At 59.2% G+C, this 19,447-nt stretch overlaps 1 protein-coding gene across 1 annotated transcript in view; it reads left to right on the top strand.

Moving 5' to 3' along the window:
- Positions 1-15,628: 15,628 nt before the first annotated feature.
- ONECUT3 (one cut homeobox 3) overlaps positions 15,629-19,447 on the top strand; it is a 21,836-nt gene continuing 18,017 nt past the window's right edge. Inside the window, exon 1 of the mRNA XM_034998194.1 lies at positions 15,629-15,997. Coding sequence (XP_034854085.1) covers positions 15,629-15,997 — 369 coding nt within the window. The remainder of the gene's footprint in view (positions 15,998-19,447) is intronic.

The raw sequence follows: 19,447 nt of genomic DNA, 5'->3' as shown, positions 1-19,447 counted from the left end.
GGGGCGAGGCGGCGGCGAGGACCCCTGCCCGGCTCTCCCCGCGCCCCCCAGCCCGCCCGGGGCCGTGGCTTCCGCGCTGCCCCGCCATCTCCCCGGGCCGCCTGGCCCCTGCCCGAGCTGGGAAAAGCCAGACTGGCCCGGGGCTCGCCCCGAGTCACCGGACCCAAGGGCTGGAGGTGGACCTGTACCCGAGAAGCGAGGCCCGGGGGCTTCGGATTCCGCCCCCCGCCCCCCGCGGCCCGCCCCACCCCCCAAGAAAGCCAGCACGTGTGTCCATTGATCCAGTTGCTCGGGTCCCCCACACTCACCGCCGCAGCCCTGTAAGGAGGGACGGCGGTTTAAAGTAAAATGCGGTGTTGCAATCGAAGTGCCGGGATGCTGTGTGATCCTGGCGCCTGAGCAACAGCTCCCGTCAGAGAAGTCCGGGGAGGCCGAGGCCCTGGCTCAAGGCAGCAGACTCCAGAAGACACTGGTTATTGGGGGGCGGGGTGCCCTCAACCTTCCAGCGTAGTCAAGAAACAAAATCCCAAAGCCCCCAGCAAGTAGCTGGGTTTATTAAAATGAACGCGTGAATTTGGTCAAAGGAAAGCTTATTGTAAAGATAAAGATGCTGTTGGGGCGCCTGGGTGGCTCAGTCGTTAAGCATCTGCCTTCCGCGCAGGTCATGGTCCCGGGGTCCTGGGATCGAGCTCCACGTCTGGCTCCTGGCTCGGCGGGAAGCCTGCTTCTCCCTCTTCCACTCCCCCTGCTTGTGTTCCCTCTCTCGCTGTGTCTCTCTCTGTCAAATAAATAAATAAAATCTTAAAAAAAAAAAAAGATAAAGATGCTGTTTATAAAATGCTAGGGTTGGGGCGCCTGGGTGGCTCAGTTGGTTAAGCGACTGCCTTCGGCTCAGGTCATGATCCTGGAGTCCCGGGATCGAGTCCCAGGATCGAGTCCCGCATCGAGTCCCAGGATCGAGTCCCGCATCGAGTCCCGCATCGAGTCCCGCATCGAGTCCCGCATCGAGTCCCGCATCGAGTCCCGCATCGGGCTCCCTGCTCGGCGGGGGGTCTGCTTCTCCCTCTGACCCTCCTCCCTCTCATGCTCTCTGTCTCAAATAAATAAATAAAATCTTTTTAAAAAATGCTAGGGTTTCCTGTGTGGGGGCAAAAACACATTTCTTCTTTCTTCAGGGGTGGAAAACAAGACTGAATTACTTGCTGTGAATAGGTAGGTTGTTGTGGGGTTGTGTTTTTTTTTTTTTTTTTTTAATAGTTTAGCATGCACAACGGTTTTGGTATGCATGCTGTGCCAAGTTCAGTGTTGAGGGGTTTGTTTAAATGATCTCAATTAACCCCCCCACACACCACTCATGTCAGCGTGATTTTACAGAGGAGGAAACTCTGAATGCGTTGCTATTACCACTTTGGAAGAGGACAAATCCGTTGGCCACAGCCTTGCCCACCTAAAGTCAGCTGTGGTCGTTTTGCTCGGGGGGGGGGGACGGTCCCTGGCCTTGATGCTACCCACAGACACACCGTACGGAGCTGCAGTCTTCATGTCGCCTCCACCAACATTTTGCATTTATGCCACTTTATTTTTCACATAACGTTGCACCTGAGGAGTGTCCAGCCCCCTTCCGAGGCCTTTGCATTTCTAATTCTTAACAGCTGAGGAAGGCTGCATTGACCGATGGGCTGTGTGGGGGTTATTTTTGAAAGCAGATGCGGGAATTCAATTTTTATTTTAACCTGGTTATTGAGTGGGGAGGAGGAGGGAGGCGGAGGTTAGCCGATGCGTGTGCAAGATGAAAAAGCTGGATTTTATCAAAGGATGAGCTATTTTGAAAATGGCTGCTTGGGTCTGGAACGTGTGAATGGCTCAACGGCAGCTCTAAACGGATGTGTGTGAGTGTGTCCGAGTGGGGGTGTGACTCCGTGTGCATTTTAGTGTAGGATTGTGCGAGCAGATTACGAGTGTGGGGTTGTGTACATGTGCGTGCATGAGTGTGAGCGGGGGGCTTGTGTGCGTGTGTAAATGGGCACGAGTGGGGGTGTGTGCATTGTGCGAGGGAGTGAGAGGGGGAGGGAAGCAGAAGCTGTGTACAAATGTGTGTATTTTGAGTGTGGGTGCATGTGAGGTGGATGGGGGTGGTGACAGGTTACATGTGAGTGTGTGTACGCACATGCCTGTGTAGATATTTGCGTGCATGTGTGTGCAGATATGTGAAAACATGTGTGTGAGGGCGTGTGTGGGAACACAGGTGTTGTGCGTGTTGGTGCGAGTGTGCAGGTGTGTGTGTGAGTGCGCCTCAGCTCCCCACTTCCTGCAGCGGCTCTGTCCCTGCCTGGGTCTGTCTGCTCTCCTGCTGTCCCCACCTCAGGGACTCTGGTCTGTCCCTGCCCTCTGCTTACCTGCTCACCTTCCCTCGGGCGCCACCTTCGCGGGTCCCCAGGTGCCTCGCCTGGGAGAACACTCCACGGTTCTACTTATGCATTCGTGCGGTAAACGTTGGCACTCTCTGAGGGCAGGGGGCTGCGTCAGGGCCCAGGGCAGGACGACCGGACAGGCGTCCCTGTGCCGTGAGGCTACTGGCCCAGGCCGCACGCGCCCAGCACCCTGGCACCATGACCAGTGTGGAGGCCCCCTTGATAGATGGAGAAGCTGAGGCCTGGACAGCAGGCCCCCCCACCCCAGGGTGTGCCTCCTAGCCCATCCCTGTGCCCGCCCTGACAGGGGTCAGCTGCCCTGGAACACTGTCCCCGTTGGACCCGGCTGGGCGCATGGATTTCCAAAGTCATCTCCCCATCTGGCTGCTTTATTAACCCAATTCGACTGATCAAGTGATTGACATCTTTGCTGATTGGCTTCTCCTGCCCCTCCAGGGACCTGGGCCAGGTGCCCCCTACCTCCATCTCCATGAGTCCAGGAGGAGAGGGGACACTGGGACCCCCTCACAGCCCCATGTCTCTCTCTCTCTCTCACACACACACACGCACACTCACAATTACAATGATACGCTTTTGGTCACTAGGTCAATATAAGTGGATCTTTCTGGGAGGCAAATGTGCCAACATCTAACAAAATTAAAAGGGCAGATTCAAGATGCAAGTTTGGTGAGGACAAGAACTTTTTATCTACCGCCTTCCCTGCTGGGTCCCGAGCCCCTTATAACTATGCCCAGCACACAGTAGGTGCTCAATAAAAGGTAACTGACTTCCCCTGGTCCATGTGTTCCACCAGAAATTTACCCCACAGGTACACGCACAGAAGGGTGCTAGGATTTACAGAAGAGTCTGTTCTCTGCAGCATCCCCTGGTCCAGCAACAATCTGGAAACAACCTAAAGAGCCAACAACAGGATGCCGGGTAGGTAAGTCGCAGGCAGGGCGCGGCACAGAGGCAAAGCATTAAATATTCCAAAGGTCTACTTGGTGAAAAGCCTACCTGCCCCAAAGGAGTTGGCAACTCGTGTCCACACAAAAACCTGCACACGGATGTTTAGAGCAGCTTCATAGTTGCGCAAACCCGGACAACCAAGGTCCCTTCGGGACACAGATGGACACATAGACCAGGCTCCACCCGGACAAGGGAATATTATCCAGCCCTGAAAAGAAATGAGCCATCGAGCCAGGCAGAGACACAGAGGAGCCTCAGCGGCACGTCCCTGGGTGAGAGCAGCCGGGCTGAGAAGGCCGCACACCGTGTGGTTCCGGGTCTAGGACGTCCTGGAAACAGCAGAAGGATCTGCGGTGGCCGGGGGTTTGGTGAAGAGAGGAATGGGTGGAGCACAGAGGGTTTTGAGGGCAGGAAAACCCTCCCTGTTACACTTTAATGGTGGGCGCACAATCTTATGCAATGAAGACCCATAGAAAGTACATGGCAGAGCAAGAACTTTAATGTTTGGACTCTAGTTAATGTGCAAGCATTCTGTGGCTGCCGAAACAAAGGAGTGGCTTAAGCAAGAGAAAACTATTCTCTCCCAGCTCTGGAGCCGGAAGTCCAAGTCAGGGCTCAGGTTCTTTGGAGGCCGTGGGGGAGAATCTCTCCCAGGCTCTCCCAGCTTCCGGGGTTTGCTGGCCAACTTTGGTGTTCCTTGGTCTGTGGACGCGTCACCCCATCTCTGCCCGTATGGTCACGTGGCTTCTACCCAGGTGTGTGTCTGTGTCCAAACGTCCCCTTCTTATAAGGACACCAGTCCTGTCACATTAAGACCCACCCAAATGGCCTCATCTTAACCTGTTCAGATACAAAGCCCCTATTTCTTTTTTTTTTTAAGGTTTTATTTATTTATCTGAGAGAGAGAATGAGATAGAGAGAGAGAGCATGAGAGGGGGGAGGGTCAGAGGGAGAAGCAGACTCCCTGCCGAGCAGGGAGCCCGATGCGGGACTCGATCCCGGGACTCCAGGATCATGACCCGAGCCTAAGGTCTTTTAACCAACTGAGCCACCCAGGCGCCCTAGCCCCTATTTCTAAATAAGGCCACATTGGCAGGTTCTGCGGGGGACACAATTCACACCATAACCATTAATAATGATGTATTAATATTGGTTCATTAATTATAACAAGTGCACCACACGGTTAGCAATGGAGGAAAGTGGGGAGGGGTGTATGAGAGAATCCCCCATGCTGCTCCCCTAAAGCTATTCTCAAAGGGAGAGTCTATTAAAAAAAAAAAAGAAAAAGAAAAGAAGTGCCAAAAAGTATGTGGAGAATGCTGACATCTGAGAATGGGTACAGTGGTCCGTGCTCTCCCACTTCTCCCGGGCGTGAGGGGACCGCAGGGCAGAGGTCACCATGCAGCCGGGAACAGGATGGCCCGGGAGGGTGAGGCCCAGGGGGAGGCTTATTTTTCCCTGTATAATTGTTGTGGTGGTTTACATTTTGTCCCCCGCGCGCCTATCACTTGCTCAAAAACAAGATGTAACAAAACTGTGAAGATCCTATTTTGTGACTGGGCTTTCCTGACATTGGCAGTAACAGGGGAACCCGGGCCCTCCCGCCCCGTCTCCGCTTCAAATGATCTCATCGGAGACTCTCTCATTCCCTGAGACCCCTGTCTCTGTCCTCCTAGCTCAACAGCTTTGAGCGGGAAGGAGGTGGGGGCAGCTCATATCTACAACTCAGTTCCCCGTCTATGATATTAGATATTACCATCAGCTTATCCAAAAACAGTGTTTATTTTCACTAAGAAAATAATAGTAATTCAACCCCTGTCCTGGCAGCCCCTCCCTCTCAGTGATGCAGCGCCCCATAACCCCAAGCTCCTCCAACCGCAGGACCTTTGCATATGCTGTTCCTACTGCCTGAATGTTGTTCCCACTTGTCTTCACAGACGCCTGCTCCACCTGTGGCTTTCAGGGCAAAGGTTGCGTTCTGAGGGGAGCCCCCGGGCCACCTGTCCAGCCCCCAGCCCGCCCCCAGCCCTGTGATTCTGGGTGGTGCTGTAAGATCTGCTACCCCTGGACTGTGAGCTGCCCTGCTCCCTGTGCGCACAGTAGGTGCAATAAGGACGAAACTAAGCAGAGACTCCACCACGGTGGGCAGCAGGAACGCAGGCCCTGGGAGCAGCCGTCTGGAGCCCCCTCCCCAAGCCCCCCAAGCCTGGGGGAGGGGGAGAAGAGGCCCCTTTAAGGGTCCAGCGCCACCCTCTTTTCTCAGCCACCCAGCACCCACCCACCTGAGCGAGGCTCAAGCAGCCCATTAAGCGATTTTTTTCCTCCACTTACAGCTACCGGCATCGACAGGGATACTCAATATCTGAGGGGCTGCTGGCCTTGGAAGAGAGATCGCAGCCGCCTCGATAAAATATTCTCTCTTGTCAGTGCCTCCCCTACCCCCGCTGAAGCTGCGTGCCTGATCCCCTGCTCTAATGAGCTCTGTTCTCTCCTCCCCAGTCGGATGAGACGCTGCCCCCTCCTCAGCCTTCCGAGCTCAGCTCAAGGGTGGGGGGAGGTGGGGAGGTGGAAGGAGAATCACTTGCTACCTGTCCAGGTTCTGGTGGGACCATCTCCCCCAGGAAGTCCTCCCAGATCACTCGAGCCCAGGCTCCAATTCCTACAGCCCTGATCATCTCATGCTTTGAGGTGGGGGGCTGGGGTACACAGAGGGACTGGGGTCCATATGGGGTCGCATGGTAGTGTCCAGATGCCGAATTCCTCCTCTGTCCGTTCACCCAGCAGAGGGTGGGGCAGAGATAGGCTCGGGGACTCCCAGCCCTGTGTGGCCAGGGCTGAGCCCATGCGAGGGGCCGAGCAGGATCGAGCGAGGGCACAGAAGCCGTAGGGCTGGGGAGGGACGAGACTGCATGCAGGGCGGGAGTGAGCCCCTCGGCAGGCAGTGGTGATGACCTGGACAGCAGACAGGCCCAGTGACTGGACCGGGCCGTCCAGCCTGCCCAAGGATGGCGGCCATGGGGTCTGAGCCCCATGGCAAGAGGGGGATCCCCAATGGCCAGGCTGAGAGGGAAGCCCCTCCCCAGGCCCAAAGCCTCCAATTCTGGCTTCAGCACCAAGAACAGCTCCCTGCCCATCTCCGGAGCTCTGGAGGGGTCCCCATTAGTCAGGGCATCCACAACAGGACCCTCCACTAGATGTCCCCTAGATAGACCCCACTGCTTCCTGGAGGGTCCGTAGGGGCCTCCTGGGACCTCCTTGGGCCTCAGTGTCCTCACTAAAGTCAAAACGATGCCTTGTCCTCAGGAGGTAGGGAGGATGGGGACGGCAGAGGTCAACGCTGTTTGTAAACTGTGAGTTCCTGCCACGGGCCGCGATTTTCCTCAGCATCTAGAGCTCTGCAAAGTCTGCACACAGAAGGGGCTCGGGGTGAGTGTTGGCTGAATGAACAAGTACATGAATATTTCTAAAATTTCAAATTGGATCCCACCCCCTTGTTGTACAAGGGGAAACTGAGACTGGAGAAGAATGTGGCCAGATTCCAGCATCTTCTCTCCAGGCCTGAGGGCCTCCTGGGCAGGGGGAGGCGGGGAGGGGAGAAGGCCTCTGGTGGTGGGGGGTGGGAGCACTGTCACCCACAACTGTACAAATACTGATCCACTATGTGGGGCGATGCCACGGTCCCAGAGGCCCAACTCTGGCCAGACTCTCAGGAAGCCCCCGGGCTAGGGGGTCCTTGGAGAGGAGTGAAGGGGCTGGGGCTGGGGGTGGGGAAGGGCAGCAAGGTCTCTATCTGGGAGGGGAGTGGAAGGTGTACAGAGCAGGGGGCATTGGAGCTGGGCTCTGCAGGTTGGGTAAGAGATTCCTGGGGCAAGCAGAGGGACAAGGGAACAGCAGAAGCACGGGCAGGGAGATGGAAGAACGTGGCCCACTTGGGAAGAGCTGGGAGGGCTCCCCGCTCCAGGGGAGGATGGGGGTGGATGGAGGGTCAGGCTTGCAGCTGGAGGCCTGCTGGGGGCTCAGCCACGAGGACGAGGACGAGGACGAGGAGCGGGTGGGGGTAGGCTGGGGGGAGGGTTGCACAGATGGACCCAGGCACTCATTGGGGGGAGACCAAAGCCTCACCCCCCCGCCATTCACCAGACATCAAACCCAGCCTCTCCCCCTTCCAGGATATTAATTTTTCAGAGAAGAAAATGCTTTTTGTATTTTTTCCAGGCAAAATATTGATAATGGGCTTAATGTGCCTTTCCTGCTTTTGTGTGTTGAGAGGGCTTTTCCATCCTGGTTGCTGCAGAAGCCGCACACCCCACCCCCGCCTCAGCCCCCATCGGCAGACCCTCACTTGGCTGCCCCAGTGTCTGCAGGGGGGGGGGGTGGATGGCTGCTGAGCGGGTTGGCGCAGCCCCCTCCCTCCTCGAGCCCCCCACCTCCGCCTCCACAAAGCCAGACACTCGCCGCCCCACGGTGGGTCGATGCGCCCTGCCAGGGGAGCTGGTGTTTCTGGCGGCTGCAGGCTGAGATACATTTCAAGTTGTTTGAAATCTGCCTTCCTTTCTCTCATGGCACTTGAGAGGCAGGAAGGTAGGGAGGTCCATCCATCAACCCACCCACCCATCCACCCATCCATCCACCACCCACCCATCCATCCATCCATCCATCCTCCCATCCATGCATCCATCCACCACCCACCCATCCACCACCCACCCACCATCCATCCATCCGTCCATCCATCCTTCCACCCATCTGTCCGTCCATCCGTTCATCCATCCATACACTCACCCATCCACCCACCCACCCACCATCCATCCATCCACCCATCCACCATCCATCCATCCCTCCATCCCTCCATCCACCCACCCACCATCCGTCCATCCCTCCATCCATCCATCCACTCATTGTACATCACCCAGTGACTATGCACCTACTTCATACCAGGCTGGGTGCTGGGTGTTGGGGCTGCAACCACCGCTTGGGCAGACCTGAACCCCTGCCCCCTTGGAGTTCAGCCTGGTGTAAGAGAAGGGTGCTAAGCAAAACACTCCAGGAAAAAAATATATATCACCACAAATCGTAACAAGACCCTTGTAGGAGAGACACAGAAGTGTGAGATCATAAAACAGTGAGGGGCTGACTGAGTATGGGAGCCAGAGGGCTTCCCTGAGGTGGTGACAGCAAATGGGACCTGGAGGACCAGAAAGAGTGGTCTCTGCAAAGAGGGACAGTGAGGAGCTCAGCATTCCTCTGGAGGGAGCAGCCTGTGCAAATGTCCTGAGGCATGAAATAGTAGAATCTGCTCTCTCAGTGGTTCTCAAATGTAAGTACGCAGCAGGATCCCCTGGAAGGCTCACTAAAGGCCAGACAGCCAGTCCCCCACGTCTGGAGATACCCCACATGTAGGGGCACTAATTCAGCAGGTGGGGCTCTCAGTCTGAGAACTACTGCACCAGGGGAAGCCAGCCAATAGCTTGCTGAGATGCAGACATGAGCCAGACCTCCAGGGGTGGGCAGCGGGGGCACTGGAGCCAGAAGACCCCCAGCCCCCACTTACTCTCTGTGTGCTCTGGGAGGGCTCACTCAAACCTCCAGACCTCAGTCTGTCCATCTGGAAAATGAGCATGATAAGCATCCCAGCTTCCTGCAACTGGAGAAAGAATGAGCCAAGAAGACCCAGGTCAAAAGCTTGGTGCAGAGCCTGGCACACAGTAGGTGCTCGGTAAATGTAAGTGCCAATGAATATCTGTGTGATTTATTAAGGAGCAGGAGACCTTCACTGAGCCGGTCAAAATGCAGCAAGCAAGAGCATGTCCCCATGTATTCATTAGTTACTGCTGAGTAATAAACACGCAAGTCTCCCAGCTTCAAGCGACACACTTCTATTATGTTTCAGTTTCTGGGCGTCGGTGGTCTGGGCGTGGCTTAACTGGGTCCCCTGCTCTGTCCACAGGCAACAGTCGAGGTGCCAGCCCAGCTGAAATCCTTCCTAGATTTCCAGGTCCTTTTCCAAGCTCACATCGTCGTTGGCAGAATTCAAGTCCTGTGGTTGTAGGATTGACGTCCCCCGTTTTCTTTCCGGCTGTTGTCTGGGAGCAGGGTGCTCGCAGTCACGGGAACATGTCAGCCGACTCCCAACATGTGGTTCCCTCCAGACCCCTAATAACATGGCAGCTTGCATCCTACTCACCACCCAGGGCCATGGCCATGCCTTCTGATAGCTACAAAAGTATGAATGGCCATAGATATGTACATATTTGCAAGTGTTTCTCTTTTTGCATTCCCTGCAGGGGAGCTCAGAGCCAACACTGTGGCCCAGCTGTGGCAAGGGTTTAGCACCACCTGATGCAGGTTTAGTGGACTAACTTGCCTTCCAGCTACAGCTTCTCTCCACTTCACTTCTCATTTGTTTCTCGGGCTGCCCTGCCTCTCTGCAACCCCTCTGCCTCAACCTTCTGGACCCCAAGCAGACCGAGAAGGCCAGCATTTGAGCACTGTACCTCCCTGGTGCGGACAGGGCGACACTGCCCAGAGCAGTTGTGAGAACTGGCCCAAGAACCCAGCAAAGAAAAAGATAGAGAATCAGGACAGAAGCTGGGCTCAGTTCCAGACGATCAGCTTTTGAGAGCTTGGGCTCAGGGCATCGCACACCTTCAATTAAAACACACACAGAGACAAAGCGACCTCTGAGCAGGTTGCATCAACCAGCAGAAGACCGCACGGCAGCGACCTCCTCCTCCCCTGATCCTGAACCCAGAGCTGGGATGTGGGGCTGCCCTCAGCATAAATAATCATCCACAAACGTGCGTCCACCCACACATCGATCTGCAGCCAGGACAGTAATGTTGCTTCAGGGAAACTCAGTCGCCCAAGCTGCATGAAATCCACACCCCAGGCTGGCCCGGGACCCCTCCAGCCATTGAACCAGGGCCCAGCTTGGCCCAGCAGCCCTCCTGAGCCCCCCGGGGGAAGGTGGGGGCCATGGCGTGTGCTTTCTTATGCTGCATGTTTAGCTGTCATCCTGAACTGGACAGGCCCTGACCCAACCCTCCAGGTACAATAGAGCGGACTTCCCGGGCACAGGCCCCTGCCGGACACCAGGGCACCCCGAACCCTCTTTGTGCCTTCTCCAGGGACTCCCAGGCTGGAGAGAGAAACAACAGGCCCCCGGGAGGGGAGCCCGCGGTGCTGGGAGCAGAGGAGGTCTTACAGGACAGGGTGGGATCAGCACAGGGCCCTCTTGAGGTGTTGTCCTCAGACTCCCCAAACCCCCCATCTGAGCCATCCTCATCTGAGCCATCCTCTTTCCTGAGCTGCCTCTTTCTGGCAAAGCCCACCCTTCCAAACCCAGCCCCGAGTTTGCATTAGAAGGATGGTTAATGTGGGTGAGCACATACCACGCACCAGGGCCTTGTCCATGCCCCTAACTTGTGTCAGTTCACAAGAGTTCAACGTGAAATCCCCATTTCTGGATGGAGAAACTGAGGTACAACACAGCGGGTGCATCACTCAGCGTCCGTCAGCAGGGCCCGAGTCCACACCCCACTTCTGTAATTGTCAAGGAAGCCAGAGAGCTAACGCGTAAAATGCGAATGATCGCCCTGGCTTTGCCCACCGGCCAGGCTGGTGAGGGGGGTGCTAGACTGAGGTGGACAGATTCTCTGATGATGCCCAGGGATGCAGCAACGCCCGGGATGCTTGTCTCTGCCTGGCTTGCCCCCATTCACTCTCCCTCACAGCCCCCTCACTTCCACCCCACTGAGAGGAGTCAGAAGATGGGGGGGTGTGCACAGAAGCAAACCAGGGACCCCAGAGCAAACCCATGAAGCCAAGGCTGCTTAACCCAAGGCCGCTGTGGGCCCTCGTGCTGCCTGCCAGAACCTCCCGTGTGGTGGGGGCACGTACTGACCCGCTCCGAGGGTCCCCATGGGCAGTGGCCTGAAGCTGCACAGCCTGGAGGGACAGGGAGGAGCCCCCCCACCTGCCCCCCCCACCATACCCTCTTCCCCTCCCCCCTCCCAGGCCCCGCTGAAATCCCAGGCTCTGGCCCTGGTCCTTTGGGTCCCCTGCCCTCACTGCCCACCTGGTTTCGCTCACTCCGTCTGGGGCAAGGACACAGCTCGGTGGCTGCACCGGTCACAAGCATTTTCTGAGTCTCTCCCACTTGCACTCAAGTTTGCACCGTGTGTGGGGGGGGGGTTAAAGATTTTATTTATTTATTTGAGAGAGAGAATGAGAGACAGGGAGCATGAGAGGGATGAGGGTCAGAGGGAGAAGGAGACCCCCCGCTGAGCAGGGAGCCCAAAGTGGGACTCGATCCCGGGACTCCAGGATCATGACCTGAGCCGAAGGCAGTCGCTTAACCAACTGAGCCACCCAGGCACCCCATGTGTGTGGTTTATGTCCATTTCACAGCTAAGCAAACTGAGCCCCTGGAAGGGTCCATGATGTGTGCAAGGGGGCGCTGCACTGGGAACCCACAACTTGCCCTTGATCATGCAGGGGCGAAGCCTGTGGCAGCAAAAAGGCCCTCGGCGATGTTCCCCTTCATCCCTGGGCAACAAGGCACCCACAGGAGGATAGCACCCCAGAGGTTAGGGGTCAGGTGCCCTAAAAACAGCCAAGGTGGGACTCAGTCTCCCCACGCAGGAAATGGGCGAGTGGAGGAAGCCACCCTTTGGGGGTTGAAACACCTACAGCACCACTTAGCGGGGGCCTCTGCCAATGCACATCCACCTGCACCCCACCTTTTTTTCTGCATCTGGGATCTGAAGGTCTTTGATTTTCCCAGGCAGCTGAGAGACACCTGCTCTGGGAGGTTTTCTCACCTGAAAAACAAGCAAGGGGTCAACCAGATGACCCTCAGCCCTTCCCAACCCCTCCTGTCCCTGCAGGTACTGTGACCCCTCCGATCAGGGGGCCCTTCTGATGGGCCTATGCCAGAAGGATGTCCCCAATTTCTCACTCTGGTGCCTTACTCCCCCCCACCGTCTCTCCCCTCCAGGCAGGGGTGAGGGGAGGTAGGGGCTGGAGGAAGTTCTGCTCTCTGCCAAGTCCCAGGAGAGGCTGCTGAGAGGGGCCTGTCTTCTTGCCTCTGATGCACAGGGAGTTCAATAATAAGAGAAATGTAGTGTTGTGTTTGTGTTTTTTAAAAGTGAGGGGGAGAGAGAGAGGGAAGCCCCCAGTTCCTACCAGCCAAAGTGCAGGATTTATTATGGAGGCAATTACAGATGGAAGCCGTGGGGACTGCTCCGAGGGGCCTGGGTGCTCGTTAGGGAGGTGGGCTAACCCACAGTTACAGCTGTTAGCAGCGGAGGGGAGGGAGGGAGGGGGAGGGAGGAGGAGGGAGGAGGCCAGAGAGGAAGAGAGAGTGGGGGAGGGGAGGGGCCAGGGAGGTGGACAAGAGGAGCATCAAGACTCCTCTTCCTTACCAGCGGGAGAAACTGAGGCCGCCCTCGGCCCCTCCAGACCTCAGGGCTCTGCTTCTCTGCCACCTGGGGCTCCCCCAAGGGTCAGGCCCCAGCGTTCGTGGTGGGGGTGGCCATGACTTTTCCAGGAGAAGCCCGGTTCACCCTTCCCTCCCTGGGTCCCTTTCCTGTTTCACTGGCTGGTGGGTGGCATGGGAGGCTCCAGGAGCGCCGCAGGACCCCCCCCCACCTTCATCCAGGCTGTGAGCAGCCCAGCACTGGAGGAGGGGACCCCTGCAAGTGTGGGCGGGCTCTCTCTTCTGGTCTCTTCCCATTGCCTCCCACAAATGTGGGGGGGCATGGGTTCCTTGGGATTGTCCAAAGGACCCCGTCAGAGGAATGTTCTGTGTAGCTGAAACCCATGCTGCAATGCATAAGGTCAGCTGGGACAGCCCGTTAGGGCTCAGAGCCAGGCCAGCCAGTCCTGCAGACCTGGGACTGGTTCCTGGCTGGGGGCCTCGGGCAGATCCTAGAAACTCCCTGCACCTGTTTCCTCCTCTGGAAAATGGGTATAATTAGAGTGGCTGCCTCAGAGTCCCACCTCCCCCAGCTTGCAGAAGGCACAATGGGGAGGGGGCAGGCAGTTGACCTGGGGCTCTGCTGGGTGCATTACTCCCCTGGGGAAATCTGGGACCGCCCCCCTCACCTCCTGGGCAGGAAGGAGTGAGGTAACTCTGGGTTGAAGGGAGAACAGTCTCCTCCCCTCAGCAGGAGGAACCTACCAGGCTCAGGAGTAAAGAGCTCTGCCTCCCCCACACCCACTGATATGGGGTCGGGTTCATTCTATCCCCGCCCTCATCTATCGTGAGCTCCATTTGTGCAGACTGAGTCTGGAAGGAGTTGTTCTCAAGGCTGCCTGGCCCCCTCCTGCCTGGCCTCCCCAGCTGACATTTAAGGCTTGGCTCTGACACCATCCCCCACTCTGCTCCCCGCTTTATCTCATTGACTCATTCAACAAATATTTCCTTAATGAAGGCCTGTGAGGAACCTGGGGACTGGTAAGGCCAACCTCCCAGCCCCAGCCCCAGCCCCTTCTGCCCCAGATCCTAAGGGGTCTTTCAGACCTTGACTCACCTACCTGATGGAACTCCTACACATCCCACAAAACTCAGCATCAAGGTCCTCTGCTGGGAAGGCTGTTGCCCTCGCCCCAGTCCTTACTCAGAAGGAAGGACGACTCTGTAGTCTGTCCCCCTCCCCAAGCCCAGGAGCTACACGGGGAGGGTGAGGAGAGACCTCAGCTCTGGGGTGGGGGCTGAACTAAGAGATTTGTTCAAATCCAGCGAGTGGCCCAGCTCCCTGCCTCCAGCTTGGACTTGTAGGTTCTGCCTGGTGGGCGAGCACCCCGGCCCCAGTCTCAACTTCCCAGTGTCCCTCCGAGAGGGCCCGGCCCCACACCCAGAGAGGCAGCAAGGGGGTGGGGGGCCGCCAGCCCTTGGGGATGGTGGTGCTGAGTCTCTGCCTCCCCTACTTCCTGGCCAAGCGGAAAGCGTGCCATGTGTTCAGATAAATGGCAAATTAATGGGGCGCCAGGTCAGGGCGAGGCTCTGCAGCCGGATGCCGTCCCGGGTTACCTGGGGCGGAGGCCCCCCCCCCCCGACCCTCCCCGAGCAGGAGGGGCATCGTCCTCACTCCCGACTGGGTCCTCCGTCTCCGCGTCTGGAAGGTGGGCGCTCTCCCAGGCCTGTCCTCCCGGCCTGCGTGTGGCGACCCTTGCGGAGGGTGGGTGTCTGTGGCCGCACGCTCCGGGTGTCGAAGCCAGCCTGCTGCGGCTCTGGGCCAAGGCGGCTCCTGAAAGCGCCCCGAGGGCCGTCCGGATGCAGCCCGGCCCGGGGCCCCCAGCCCGGAGCCTCCGCAAACCCACCCGCCAGGCCCCGCGCGAACCCGGCTCCGGGATCCGCAAGCCCCTTTCTGCAAGGCAGAGAGCATTGTGGATTAAAGATATATATTTACATTTTTAATTGTTGAAGGAACCTCCCTTCCGGGAAGGACCAGAGGGCGCTCGGGGCTGCGATGGGGCGGGGGTCCCGCTCAGCCGCCGAAGGCCGGAGCTTGGCGGCGGGGGTGGTTCCTGGGCCCCTCTGGAGCCGCGCGCCTGACGCGGGTTTCGTTGCGCCGGGGAAGTCCTCCGCCGGCAGCGCCCGGGCCCCAAGCGGTCAGCGGAGCCTGGCGGTGGGGCGTCCTCCAGCTCCCCAGCCCGCCTCGCCCCCGACCCCATCCTCCAGAAGACAGCAACCCGCGTCCTGCGGGCCTGACCTCAGTTTCCCCGACTGCTCACTGCTGGGCAGACTCGTAGTCTCCTCACTAGCTCATGAAGGAGGAGGGGTGATCTCGACAAAGCCGAGAGAAGAGGGGTCGGGGCCTGACGTAGGGGGGCGCATTCGTGTCCCCGGCCCCCTCTGGCTAAGCCTCCAACTGGCCCTCACCCTTTTTACAACCGGGTAGTCCCAGGCTTGGCCCCCGGCCCGGCTCCGGACCTGCGCCCCGCTGGCGGCGCGCAGAGGAAGCGAAAGCAGGTGGAGGAGGAGCGAGAGGAGCGAGCAGACCTTGGGCGCCCTGGGATCCCTCAGCCCCTGCGGGTCACTCTCCAGATGGGGAAACTGAGGCGGAGACGGCGGTCCGGGAGCCCGGCGGCTCCTCCCCGGCCCGGCCTCGACCGCCCACCCCAGAGTATGGTGGGGGGGGGGGGGCGGGGGAAATTCTCTCCTCTGTGTCTTTGTAACCCCCGGCCGCCGCAGGGGACGAGGACCCCGGGCCCCAGGGACACACACACACACCCGCGCCCCGCGAATGCCCAGCCCCGGTGCCCCCGCGCAAGTAAGAGTCGTGTTTGCCGAGAGCGCGGCGGGCGGCGCGGCCCGGGAGCGACGAGGCTTCGATGGAGCCGCGCGCTGCGGCGGGGGCAACGGAGCCCGGGCGGACGCGGGGATCGATCGAGCGCAGCTGTCGCTGACACGCCCGCGGGAGCATCCACCCCGCGGGCCAGCGCCCCCGGGCGCCGCCGACCGCGAGCGAGAAGCTCGGGACGTCCGGCCCGCCAGGGGCGAAGCCCCAACGCCGTGGCGCCCCAGGTCCGGCCCTCGGAATGTCCCCGCGCCCAGCGTCCGAAAGTGGAACCTCCGCGCGCCGCGCGCGCAGCCCCGCCAGGATCCCCGGCAGGCCTGAAGAGCCTGTCACCCTCCCCCCAAAATCTAAATAAAGTCCTCTGACCCCGCCCGAACGAAGGCGCCAAAGTCTGGCGGGAGGATACGGGCCTACCAGGCGCGCGCCGGCCAGGATTTGGGGGCGTCCGCAGGTTTGGGGGGCTGGAACTGGGGGCCGGAGCGGATGTCAGGCTCGGGCGGGGCTGGAGGGGGGTTATTCATCGCCACTATTTATTAAAACCTTGCTCTAATAAAAACAGGGGTGCGCAGCGGCCGGCGACTTCCATTTCCGTGGGGACACACCGAATCACAAAATCAGCCTCGGACCGTGGAGGGACCTAGGGGAGGCCCGGGAAGGGACAACCTTGGGTATATTCCCCTCCTATTTTTAGCTGCGATGCGGAGCCAGAACCAGGGGAGAGGAGATGGACGACACTTGATTACAGGAGAGTTTCGAGCGTGGGAGGGTGGTGTAGTTGAAGTCGCAGGGACTGCTGGGCTCCCCGAGTGGGGAAGAGGTCCGAGCTGAGCACAGAGAGGGTGGGCATCGGCCGGGGGGCAGCCCAGCGCGCGCAGACGCGGGGTCTCAGGGTCGATCTCCAATTTTTCTGCGGGGGGATACTGAAGCCGGAGAGCTTCCGCGACGTGGCCAAGGTCCCGGTGGAGCGAGGATGGGGGTCTCCCTGCCCCCATCCAGCCCACCCCTCCCCCGCCCGCAATTTGCCTAATGACCCAAGATCGATCAGGGCCTGAGCCACCCGCCTGCCCCGTAGCCGGCTCAATTCTATTTTACTAATTACTAAAAGGCCGCTGGTGGGGGAAGCCGGTTCAGGGGTTCCAGGGGGCCTCCCTCCCTCCATCCAGGGGGACTCCTCCCCGGATGCCTGCAAATTTTTGTTCAATCTCCCCATAGGAGCGCAGATTCTGTGGGGAGCGAGATCCCTGTTCCCCGAGGGAGTCCAAGTCCAGGCCAGCGTGAAGGAGGCAGGGGCTGCTTGCCTGGGCCGACGGCCCTGCCCCTGCCGAGTCCAGGCGCTCGGGGTGTCCGGAGGCCGCAGAGCGGAGGGGCCTCAGTCTCCAAGCCACTGGCTGGAGTCTTTTCTTTCAAAATGGACGCTTTCTTCGTTAGAAAAGCCACACATGCTTGTTATAAAAATGAAGTGATAATCGAGCCAGAGAAAATATATAAAGAAGGAAGCAAAAGGCTGCATGATCGGGAACCCCATGGCATACCCCTGGGTGGACATTTGGGGGTACTTCCTTCCACCTTTGTTTTCCCACCCTGAGTCCTCCGCCCGCCTGATCTGCACTTCTTGGGCCTGGGATGTGATCATTTTATGGAGGCTGATTGATTTTTAGATCCCACGATTATTTTTAATTACCTGTGATTGTTGGAGGGTAGGACTGGGGGGCTCCGGCTGGGGCTCAGCACTGTCAAACCCACCTCCTAGGCTCCATCTGCATGGGAGAGGGGGATATTCAGTTGTCTGGACCTGCCCCTCTCCCCTCTCTGTCTTCCCACCTGGAAGATGGGTGTGATAATATATAACCTGGAATTACATAGAAACCCCGGAATGGAAAAAGCCCATGGACCTGGACCTGGGGGAGTGTTAGCACTCACACAGTTCCTAGGAACCAAGGGCAACAAGCCATGGCACTCTCCACCTTGGGCCCAAGGCACTTGGAAAACGGTGGCTTGACTCCCCCTCAGGGCTGGGTGAGGAGAGAGTGTGTGCCTGGTAAACAGTAGGTGGCTACTAAATGCTGAGTCCTAAGCACAAAACACTGACCGGGGTCCCCTTTAACCCCATCCGGCCCCAGGACTTGGATCAGGCCGTTCCACTGTCTGATCCCTCCAAGCTGGGGTTCCTGGTCATCCCAGCTCCCTTGTGCTTAAAGATAGCACCCCTCCTTCTCCCACTATGGTGGTCAGCCCAGTTGTGCGTCTGGCTCAAAGCTAGGGCAGGCAGGAAAGCACTGTCCTCCGCATCGTGGAAGGGAAAACAGACACAGAAAGGGCTCTGCGCAGGGGCCAAGCTCAGTAGCAGGTCCACATCCACAGGGGAGGAGGGTGGTGTTGAAGGTGGGGGGAGGGGTGGCCAGCAGTTTGCCTGGAGCAGGGGGGATGGCTCCCTGCTAGGGTCTTCTCTCCCCTGGCAGCTTACACCCCAGGTCGTCCTGCTGAGATGGGGGTGACTGGGGGGGCGCTTCGGCAGAGGTCTCGCTAGTTTTCCCCCCAAAGGTTACCCTGTGGGGCCGATGATCTGGGGAAGGAGGAAGGGGTGGGGTTGATTTGGGGATTCCCTCCCCCACTCTGGCCTCGCGACAGGGGCACCCTTTGGGGTCTGGCCTGGTCACAGGGGTGCATCTTACCCCACTGGAGGGATCATAGAAGGGGATGTCTCTCTGAGTGTGGGAGGCTCCCTGTTTCCCCCAGTTCCCAGGGGTCCCTGGGCCTCAACCGTCTCCAAGTGGTGAGGAAAAGGAGCACCTTCACTTCCCCACCCAAAAGAGAAACCCTGGCATTTGAGGCAGGGGTTTCTTAGGGAGCAGAGAGCACATGTCCTCTGCCCGCCATCTCTGGAAGAGGATGGGGGTTCTTTAAGGGTCACCCCCAAGCTGCTCCCACGCTGGGGATAGAGGAAACTAGAAGCAGGTGGAAGTGGGAGGTACCTCTGGCACCCCTGAGGACAGGTGCTCCACTGTACAGCTAGGGAAACTGAGGCCCAGGAGCCCACCCCTGGAAGCAGATCCAGACATTTGGGGCAAACAGGCCATGACCCAGCCCGAGGCGGACCTGGCTTTTCAGCACCACACCCCCCAGAGAGATGGGAAGGCGGCTGTGACTCCGTGTGGAGTGCTCAGATAGGGGAAGCTGAGCTTGCAGAGGGACCTGCCTCCTGGGGTCCAGGTGCGCGCCAGTGGAGGGGGGGGAACAGGTAGATGGCAGGCTCCCACCCAGCCACATTCCTCCGCACTCCCTGGAGATGCGCTGGGGGGCGTCAGGCGGGAAAGGAACCTTCGTGGCCCTCTGGGGAGAGACACAGAAGGAGAGAGGCAGAGATGAGGGCCCCAGCCCCACCGCGGCGGCGGAGTATACCCTCGGAAGCCCGCCCGTTGAGCCCGCTCCCGGCTGGGCCCCCGGGGAGGGGGGCGGGGCGCGGGCGGGCGGGCGCCGAGGCGGGGGACCCCAGAAGGCCGAAGCTGGCCCAGTCCGGCCGGCCTGGCGCTCGAGGGGGCCGGAGCGGGCGGAGAGCGAGGCGGCGGGAGGCGGCGGCCAGGGGAGCGGGTGGGCGGGGGTGCTGACGTCAGGCCCGGGCCCGGGCGCCGGCGGCCGCTCCCCCGCCACATCCTGGCGGCCGCGCTCGCAGCCGGGCCGGGCGGTGCGCCGCGCAGCCGGGCAGCTTCGCGCGCAGCCACCGGGGAGCGGGCGGGGGCCATGCGGCGGCCTTGAGCGCGCCGGGCC

The sequence above is a fragment of the Mirounga leonina genome, unplaced genomic scaffold, assembly GCF_011800145.1.
Source record: "Mirounga leonina isolate KUSES-001 unplaced genomic scaffold, KU_Mleo_1.0 Mir_94, whole genome shotgun sequence".
Classification (NCBI taxonomy): Eukaryota; Metazoa; Chordata; class Mammalia; order Carnivora; family Phocidae; genus Mirounga; species Mirounga leonina.
This window is presented reverse-complemented; position numbering and strand designations above follow the sequence as displayed.